This window comes from Podarcis filfolensis (genome assembly GCF_964270895.1).
Source record: "Podarcis filfolensis genome assembly, chromosome: 13".
In the NCBI taxonomy this organism is placed as follows: Eukaryota; Metazoa; Chordata; class Lepidosauria; order Squamata; family Lacertidae; genus Podarcis; species Podarcis filfolensis.
Genome location: NC_139615.1, coordinates 12,350,827 through 12,361,576, shown reverse-complemented (window position 1 = coordinate 12,361,576; position 10,750 = coordinate 12,350,827). Strand labels below are relative to the sequence as shown.

Here is a 10,750-nt window from a genome sequence, read left to right as displayed (position 1 = left end):
ATTAAACATTCAGGTATGATATGAAGACATGTAATATTGTTGTGGAAATAATTGCATCAGTTTTGCTTCAGAGCCTCGAGAGAATGAAATAAGGAAAGGACTTCTATACAGATTATGAAACCAGAATTAAAAATATAGATCAGGGACATTTAAAAGTCTGCACTCCCCTCCCATAGAATTGTCCCCTACATCCCCTTTCTACCATTGTAGGCAAGGAGGAGGATCACTTGTAGTGATATCTGTTCAAGAGTTTCCTGCCCTGCAAAAAAAATGAAGGAAATAATAAAGAATACTAATCAGGATGACGTAGAACTGAGTTGTGATAAATTTACGAAGTGTTACGTGCCCTTCTGATAGAAAATGAAAATCTCTTTTTAGAGTGGTGCCAAAGAATTACCAGCACATCCTGGCCTTGCAATTTGCAGTGAAGGAGATCAACGAAAACCCTCAGCTCTTACCCAATGTCACTTTAGGCTTCCGCATCTATGACAGCTATTTCAATGCCAAATGGACCTCTCATGCCACAATGTTACTCATATCCACACTGGAAACATTTGTCCCCAACTACATCTGTGACATCAAGAAAAACTTGATAGCCATCATTGGGGGACTGGACTCCCAAATTTCCCTTCATGTGGCAACAATCTTGGATATCTATAAGGTTCCACAGGTGAGATATGTATATCTCTGTCAAGTTATGGGAATTTAACACATCCAGATAGATTTGGATAAACCAATGTGCACATTTCAAATAATCAGGTAGGCCATGCTAATGGCAGATCCAAGCTAAGAAATAAAGTCTTGATAACACATAAGTTATTGCATCAGATGTCCCTGATATATGATGACAGCTAACTGGCAGGTAAGTGTCGCTTGGCTTAGCAAAAATAGCATGCACAGGTGAAATGGTGAGGATTGGAAGGCCCAATTTATAATTGCCCCAGTGGTGCTCATAATACACAAGTCTAATATATTACTGTTGCTTCTGTCTCTTTCTCCTACTCTCACAAATACATTTAGCTCATATACGGCCCTGCTCCAGTGATGAATGATAAAACTCCAGGCCTTTTCTTCTACCAGATGACGCCCAAGGAAACCCACGAGTATAAGGGGATCCTGTCTTTGCTTCTGCATTTTAAGTGGATATGGATTGGGATCCTTACTTTCTATGATGAGAATGCAGAAAGATTTGTGCAAACTGTGGTCCCACTTTATTCCCAGAATGGCATTTGTTTTGCCTTCATAGAAAGAAGTCACAAATTTACTTACGTCTCTGAAATTGACGATATGTTCAAACTGGGTGCAAAAATACATGACAAAATAAATGATAGCAAAGCCAATGTAGTCTTGTTTTATGGAGAATCATATGCTGTGGCCTTTTTTAGATGGTATCCTTACCTATCAGAACTGGAACAAAGTTCAAATAAGCCAAAAGGTAAAGTGTGGATCATGACAGCCCAGGTAGAGCTCACTTCTTTTGTCTATCAACAGACTTGGGATACAGAAATACTCCATGGGGTTCTCTCATTCACAACTCACTCAAATGACCCACCAGGATTTCATCAATTTGTCCAGAGCAAAACCCCTACCAGCCCGAAAGGAGATGGCTTCATCTTGGACTTCTGGCAACAGGCATTTGGCTGTGTATTTCCAAATCGAGTGGTTGGCAGTGTGGAGGGGGATATTTGCACTGGGCAAGAGAAGCTGGAGAATCTTCCTGGTCCTTTCTTTGAAATGAGCATGACCAGCCACAGCTACAACATCTACAATGCTGTCTATGCTGTGGCCCATGCTTTACATGCCATGTCTACACCCCAAGTCAAACACAGACCAGTAATGATCAATGGAGGAATGAGGTTTGACAAACAACCACTGCGGCAGGTAATGGGCTGAACACCCTTCCTGAAAGAGGTTCAAAACATGTTCTGTTTCCTTTTCTATCTATCACTTTGGTAATTGTCACTTTGCTATGTAACCACTGCAGGAGTCACCAATGTGGGTGCAGCAATGCCCTTGAAATCTTCCCCAGCTGCCCAAAGCCACTTCCTCAATTCACTGCCCTTTGGCCATGAGATAGTTCCTTTATGTCTCTTGAAATGCAAATAGAGCTACTAGACTTCCCTGCCTATTGACATCAGACAGACAACTTCACTGTATTCATTTAGGCACCTGCTTAAAACTTTTTTTTTAGGCAAGTCTACCCAGAGACATGGGTCTTGATGGATTTTAATCTCTTTTCATTTTACTGCTAATTTTAATTGTTTTAAATCTTTTAAATTTCTTCTTTTATGCTGCTTGAACTTAAAGTAGCAATACTGAAAGAGAACAAAAGAAAATGAATTCTATCCAAGCATGATATAGCCAACTTCTAGACTTTGCTTTCATCACCATTCCTTCCTCAACCTGTTTCTTCAACTATTTACACCATAGCTGTCAACTTTTCCCTTTTCTTGCAAGGAATCGTATTCGGAATAAGGGAATTTCCCTTTAAAAAAGGGAAATGTTGACAGCTATGATTTACACCAACCTTTTAGACGAGCATGGGGCTGATTCCCCATTTACCTCTGAAGTTGGTGCATAAAAGGAGTAATATATCACATAGCATTGCGTATAGAGAAAATGATATATTTTAGATAACAAAACAAACAGAGCACCCACTTTCTGTTAATAAAGTTTTTATGGCTGTGTGGGCATTTGCTGCGGGAGATGTTAAGATGTTAAGAATCTGTAATTCAAAATGAACTTCCAAATGTAAGAAAATCTTTCTATATATATAAATAAAAATATAAAAAGAAAACTGCTTTCCTTCAAGGAGTATATTTGGAAACCTGCCATGAAAGTGAACATCATGATTGTCCTTTGCCTTTTCTATACTTTCTCTTTCTTTTTCAATCCAGTTCCATCATTTTCTGAGGCGTATCTCATTTAACAACAGCGCTGGGGATAAGATTTCCTTGGACCAGAATGGGGAGATATTGGCTGGATTTGATATTACCAATTGGATCGTTTTCTCCAACCAATCCTTTCGGAGAGTGAAGGTAGGAGGAGTGGATTCCCTGGCTCCTCCACAGCAAGCGTTGACCATCAATGAGGGAGCCATAAAATGGCACCATTGGTTTAACCAGGTAGGATGTTACCATTAGCCATTTGTGACTTTGAAGACTTGTACATAACATACAAAAATATTTTCATTGTACATTTTTCAGTCTTTGTAAAATTGTATTATAGATGGCACAAGCTAAGAATTAATTTTATAAGCTGAATTCACAGCCTGTATACTGGTTCTTGTTTAACTGAAAGTGAATATAAGGACTGAAAACTTGAAGATAGATTTTGGTGATATTGAATATATTGTTTTGAGCTAGGAGAATCATTCTGGATTAAACCCTGGTTCCCCTTGCAATCCTGAGATCCTGAATCCTTGAGGGGTGAAGGGAAGATTGTTGAAATAGTTCCTTTGTCAAGGTAATGGCTTTGACTGGCTAGTTAAGTCTTGTGGCTTGCAGTTATAAATACAGGGGTACCTCGGGTTACAAACACTTCAGGTTACAGGCGCTTCAGGTTACAGGCTCCGCTAACCCAGAAATTGTGGGACGCGGTGGCGCTGTGGGTAAAACCTCAGCGCCTAGGACTTGCCGATCGCATGGTCGGCGTTTCGAATCCCCGCGGCGGGGTGAGCTCCCGTCGTTCGGTCCCAGCTCCTGCCCACCTAGCAGTTCGAAAGCACCCTTAAGTGCAAGTAGATAAATAGGTCCCGCTTTATAGCGGGAAGGTAAACGGCGTTTCCGTGTGCTGCTCTGGTGCCAGTTTGCCAAAGCAGCTTCATCACGCTGGCCACGTGACCCGGAAGTGTCTGCAGACAGCGCTGGCTCCCGGCCTCTAGAGTGAGATGAGTGCACAACCCTAGAGTCTGTCAAGACTGGCCCGTACGGGCAGGGGTACCTTTACCTGACCCAGAAATAGTACCTTGGGTTAAGAACTTTGCTTCAGGATGAAAACAGAAATTGTGCAACAGCGGCGCAGCGGCAGCAGGAGGCCCCATTAGCTAAAGTGGTGCTTCAGGTTAAGAACAGTTTCAGGTTAAGAACGGACCTCCAGAACGAATTCAGTTCTTAACCCGAGGTACCACTGTATTTCAGCCAAAAAAGTGTCCATGTTTCAGTTTTCAGCACTTTCTAAACTGTGGCTCCTTTTACAAAATTACTATAAAGTTTTGACACATTTGTACATCTCACAAGGCAGATTACGCATGCTGTGTTTCAAGGATTTAGAATAGCAGGTGTATAACTCTGAAGCTTAATTTGCATTAAGGACACCACCACAACCCGTTAATGTCACTGTGGAAGATGGGATCCTTATTATAGAGCATATTAAAAACTTTACTGTATAAACTGCAAAAAACAATAATTTATTGGAGTTTCCACTATGAGTCAATGGGAGATGTCGGGAAATGTTTCAAAATGGAATTGAAACAGGCTAGTAAGTGAATTTCTGAAATGAATGTTGTTGTTCTTTTGCAAATTCCTTTTAAGGAATAGCTTTCTTTGAGTCCAGTTATTATATTTATATACATATACATATATATATATATATATATATATATATATATATATATATATGTCTTTTATTTGTGTAATAGACACAGCCTAAGTCTGTATGTACTGAGAGCTGCCGCCCTGGTTTTTGCAGGAAGGTGAAGGAGGGGGAAGCATTTTGCTGCTACGATTGCATCCCATGTCCAGAAGGGAAGATTTCAGACCAGGAGGGTAAGAAATTGAATGTATATAGATATAGCTTGTTGCCTTTAATTGAAAACATGAATATAAAAAAAAAATGCAATCACCAAGGTTCCTTTTTACAGCTTATAAAATATTGAGAAATTTAGCTGAAGAGGGACCTAATGAAAGTGTGTGTGTGATAATTTGTGATTGTGGGTGTTGAATGCTGTTATTAAGGAAGAATCCTATAGCAAGATTCACCAGGTTGGACAGGATTAGTATAAAGTGGATTTTTCAGATGAACCAGGAGGTTTCTCTAACAGCTGCAAATATGCCAACGTATCTCCTTCATCCAGGCTGAGCTGAGTGCAATGCTTCTTAAATTGATAGAAACGTTGAAAGGCGAGTGTTACGGGGGTGAAATGGGGCAGGGGGGATTTGGATACAATGCATGAAGGCTATTCAGCTGGAATCTCAGCCTAAATTAAGTCAATGAAAAGGGTGGTGTAACCCTAACACTATTTTAAAAGCTTGTTTTCTCTCCAATAGCCTTTGGCTGGCTCAACCAACGACATCCCTGCTTTAGAATGGATTTTGGATCTGGTGCACTTTATGCCGTCTTAATTTATTCCAGGCTTGTTTTACTCCATCCTCTTGCCATAGTATTTCTCCATAAATGTGATATCTTCTTCTACAGCAGTCCTTGAAATCTGTTTTAACACTTTGGCTAGAGATGGCTGAATCTATTTCAAGACCTTGATACATAATTTTGCCCATAATTTGTTTGATTTATTTCATACTTAATCCTACATTTTCTATCAAAATCTGTTTAGGCATATATATTTTTCCTTACAAATAATGTTTGAATGTGCATTTTCTTTCTGGTAACGTATTGAAACATGTATTTTGATGCCCTTAAACTTCAGAAAATTGTGCGGTAATGTTTGGAGAAGTGTGAAATACTTAAATCCAGAAAACAGTTGAAAGGTATTGATTAGGTTATCTAATGAAGAAATTTACAAAGTCTCAATTACACAATCACTCATTAATGAAGGAATAAATAAGTGTGAGCAACCAGAACAGTGACAGGAAAATCTGATTTGGCTTCTGATTGTAGATCAGGAAGGGTCTCTGTGGCCTTGCATTTTGCATTTTGCCTCAGTCGGTATTCTACATCGGATAGGTGAGAAGGGCATGGTTCCATAATTTTAGTCTTTATTGTTTGAAACTCCTTGTACACTTTTTAAATCATTTTAATTATGTATTTTCAAGTAGTGGCATGTTGTTCATATTTTTGGGATTAAGAACTATGTTTTTTTTTCTCAGACATGAATGACTGCCATGAATGTGAAGATGAAAAGTATCCAAACACAAATAGGACTATATGTATTCCCAAGCATGTGACTTTCTTGTCCTTTGAAGAACCTCTGGGCCTCAGCTTAGCCTCTTCTGCTCTTTCCTTTGCTTTCATTACAGCACTGGTATTAGAAATATTTGTGAAGCACAGGGACACTCCCATTGTGAAAGCCAACAACCGGGACCTCACCTACGCTCTGCTCATCTCCCTCTTGCTTTGCTTCCTTTCCGCAATACTATTCATCGGATATCCTGACAAAGTGATGTGTCTCCTCCGACAAACTGCTTTTGGCATCATCTTCTCAGTGGCTGTTTCTTGTGTGCTGGCAAAAACCATCACTGTCGTTCTGGCTTTCATGGCCACAAAACCAGGATCCAGGATGAGGAAGTGGGTGGGGAAGGGACTGGCAAACTCTATTGTCCTCTCTTGCTCCCTTATCCAAGCACTCATCTGCACTGTATGGCTGGTGATCTCTCCTCCATTCCCTAATGCTGACATGAAGTCAGTGACTGAAGAAATTGTAATGGGGTGCAATGAGGGGACTGTGACTTTCTTTTACTGTGTCTTGGGCTACATGGGCTTCCTATCTTTGGTCAGTTTCACTGTGGCTTTCCTTGCCCGGAAATTACCTGACAGTTTCAACGAAGCCAAGTTCATCACTTTCAGCATGCTGGTTTTTTGTAGTGTTTGGTTATCCTTTGTTCCTTCCTACATGAGCACAAAGGGGAAATACATGGTGGCTGTGGAGATCTTCTCTATCTTAGCCTCCAGTGGTGGGTTGTTGGGTTGCATCTTTTCCCCAAAATGTTACATTATTTTGTTGAGACCTGAGCTGAACAATAGGGATCACCTAATAAGAAGAAAATGCTAAAGAAATCAAAATCTGTGTCACTGGTTATATTATCTAGAAGAGCAATTTGTATGTATACCTGAAAAGAAGCACCCAGAATCCTCTGTAGGCTACCAACCAACTGGATTTAACCATCCTCTGCTGTCAGTCGGAATGTGGGAAGGAGATGGTGTATCTCCTTTCCTTGCCTGCCTCCAACCTTTATCAGCATTTTAAAAATAACATTTAAATATTAGTCCTGCCACCAATTTGCTCTGAGGATGCATATAGGGCATGGCTGTTTTTCCCTCAGCTGGCCCAATCCAGGGCCCAAAATTGCACCCCAGATCACATAGGCTGTGCAGATGCCCATTTCTCATTACTATTGCCTGAAAATCTCCACTGTTGTTGTTTAGTCGTTCAGTCGTGTCCAACTCTTCGTGACCCCATGGACCAGAGCACGCCAGGCACTCCTGTCTTCGAAAATCTCCACTACTTGCCCTGTTTCAACACACTGAGTCCCCCATATTCAGCAATCCCAGATCTACTGCATCTTTTCCTCTGCTCAGTTTCAACTCTGTATCTCTTATTCTTAGGCCTCGGTACTGTACTATTCTGCTCTGATGCTGTTTCTCACAACTTTTTCACACTACAGATAAACAATTTCACCCTTTCTAATCCCATCTTATTTTTCTGCATTTGGCTGTGTTAATGTACGTCCTGCTCCACTCTAGTGGAAATTTCATAGGACAGGTCTGTAGAAATCCTTTAAAAACTGGACATGAAAACAGTCACAAAATATAAGCACTGAGGACTAAAAGGTTTATTAAGGACATGCTCTGTCTCCCCCCCCCCTTGCTTTCTTCAAATCTTTAAATCTGAGAATTAATCTGAGTAAAAATGTTTTGCCATTACAGCCACACCAAGGAGGACTCAAGACGTCACTTTAAATTGAGGGAAAGGTTGCATTCATTAAATATAACATTAAGAAAAACTTAATGAGGAAGGGAGGGGAGAAAAAAGGGAAAGAGCCAAATAAATTACGAGCTAATTTAAAGGGAAAGAAATATGCCAAACACTCAAAATGTAGTTATTTCAGATCCCAATCCTTTTGGGTTTGGCTGGATTTCACTGGTTTTTAGTCCAATAATGATATCTGCTTTTTGGCAATATGCTCCAAATGCAAATAAACATCAAAAGAGAAGAAACAAAAAATTAAACCTGAAGAATTTCATGAGGAAGGAGAGGAGATTAGGATATTTTGGGGTAATTTTTTTTTTCCAGTGCCGAGTGGCTTCAAAACATTCTTGCCGTTGCTTGTTTGAATCTTCAGGTTGCTTGCCTCTCTGTAGTCAGAGCCCAGATAAATGATTCTGTGTTATTGGGATTCTCAAACTTTTGTGTTTGATAGAAGCACCTGGCAAGATTAAACCCTCCATCTCTCAGTTGTTGGTGGTGGAGGAAGAAGTTGTAGCATCTCCTTTTTTTAGCTGTGAAATAAAAAATGTGTACAGGCCGGATGGAGTGCCAGCAACTCTCCGTTTGTGTGGAGTTTGTGTTGCGAGTCATTACACAAATAAGTGGTCTCACGTAAGCCTGTTCCACCTCTGTTCCACCCCCTTCCTGGGCCACAAATTGACACGTTCATCATCAGTCATGGGTCCATCAGGAGCACGTAAAATGCTCCCCGCCTACACATATAATTGCAACCAGCAAAGACTTAGGATGGCAGGCATTCATAATGGCCTCATGTCTTGGTTGCTAATATGGTTGGTTTGGTTGCAAGTTGGCAGGATACTCATGTAAATGACAGAAGAGGCTTGGCATTTTTTTCAGCCAGAACTCACCAGAACTCAGTTCAGGAAGCTTTCGTGTGGGCGCCATTGCCATTATAAGAGAACAAGGGAGGCGTTCATGCAGAGTTTTGGCATCTCTTTTTCTAGGAAAATAGCACTGAGAAGGGGCAATGGGCAGGAAGATCCTGTGGAGTTTCCCAGGAGTGGTTCACACCATAGGGGCTTCCGTAACTAAGGGTTATGTTAAGGTTACCAGATTTTTTTCAATGAATCCGGGGACACTTTTCAACTTCAATGGATTTTGTATGGGGGCTGATTTGCAAATCCAGGGACTGTCCCCGGGAAACGGGGACGTCTGGTAACCTTAGGTTATGTTTCACCACTTTCTTTTCCACTTTGAAGAAACTCTTATCTCTTCAGATTAAGGAGTATAAATGAATGCTGCTAACAATCCAGGAGACGGAAACCCCCCCTCCCACAGCTAGACAATTAAAGAGGCAAAGTGAACAAAGAAGTGGAAAGCATTTATTTCTTCCCTCACCGGTGAAAAAAAGAGAGGGAAGGGTTTGTATTTTTATTTTCTGGTGGTGTTTATGTTGTTGGTGCCCCCTAAATAGCTTTCCTCCATAGTAAAAAGGAAGGGTATTGATTGATTGATTGATTGATTGATTGATTGATTGATTGGAAACTATCTTTTTGCTTGCTTGCCCTCCCTCCCTTTGATAAAAAAGGAAAGATTGGTGGGATGTGGGTTGGGGTGGACTTCTGGGGGTGGGGATGGATGGAAGGAGATTTAGCTGGTGGCCTTATGCTGAATTGGGAGGTTGTGTATTCTGTGAGAATGATGGGGAGGGTGTTTTTCAGTAAGCAGTGAAAGCAAAAGTATGCCTACTCCCAAGCAAGCCCTACTGAATTCAGTAAGGCTTACTCCCAGGAAAGTAAGTTTAGTTGAACTCAGTGGTGCTTATGCATGCACAGATTCTACTTAGACCTCTGAGTGGGGAAACAGATGCAGCTTGACTAGTAAATCACTTAAACTACTCTTAAATTAGTTGAAAATATATTAAATATAATATATGGAAATTTATTTAATATTTTTATTAAATCTTCATTACATTTTAAGACCTTCCACCACTGCAGGGAGCCTCGTCAAGGCTCTTGGCTGCTGCAGGGAAGCACAGCGCACCTCTGCTGCCATGGGGAGGTACAGTGGGGCCCCCTGCTGCCATGGGGAGGTGAGGCAAGGCCCTCTGCTGCTGCACCAAAGCATGGCACACCCTCTATCACCACAGATATGTATTGTAGTATATCAAGATATCATGACATTTAGCTGGTGATATATTGTGATGTTGAAAATCAGATATCGCCAAGCCCTAATCTGGATAATATTCCATTGATTGAAGTAGTAAAATCACACTCCAGTTTTCCCCATCTTTCTTGATCCTGTGTCATTTACCCAGGAAACCAAATTAGAAGTCAAACTAACACAGAATGTACCCTTGAGGACAGCTCTGTAACACTTGCTTCACAAAGTTTTACTTTTTAAACTAGCTCCCCGGGACCAGATAAGGCACCAGCAAATGCAATCCCCATTGGAGGGGAAATGAGCAATTAATTACTTCCACTCTCTCTCTATCTATTTACTCTTGATTTACTGATCATCCTGCTTTTTAGGTAGATCTCATCCTCGCAACACACACAGACAGCAGATGGAACTCAACCAAACTGACGCTGAGCTGAACAGAGGTTGCTGCAGAAAACCTTAAGAAATATCTGCTTGGGTTTGCAGGTGAGTGAAAATATAGTTGAGGGTGTATTAGATTTTTCCAAAGGGCAGGTCAAGGCTCTGGGGTGAATGAAATTTTGCAGACTTCTCCAAGGAGCTGTCCAGCAGTTTCTATCTGCTGATCTGCTCTCTCCCCTTCTCTATCTCCAGCGCTCCACATGGCTTCTGGTGGCTAGATTGCTTCTGGACATAGGGGTAGCATAGAGACTGGTTATCATTGTAATTCTCCATCCAAAGCAACTGGAGACTATGTATAGTACCTCC

The 10,750-nt window shown here is 41.0% G+C and overlaps 1 protein-coding gene across 1 annotated transcript; it reads left to right on the top strand.

Annotated features, from left to right (window-relative positions):
* Positions 1–6,046: 6,046 nt before the first annotated feature.
* Positions 6,047–6,946, top strand: LOC310748542 (vomeronasal type-2 receptor 26-like; the record flags this gene model as incomplete). The annotated part of the gene is made up of 1 exon (XM_083584394.1): positions 6,047–6,946. The coding sequence occupies one exon, from the start codon at positions 6,047–6,049 to the stop codon at positions 6,944–6,946; it is 900 nt and encodes a 299-aa protein (XP_083440520.1).
* Positions 6,947–10,750: the final 3,804 nt, after the last annotated feature.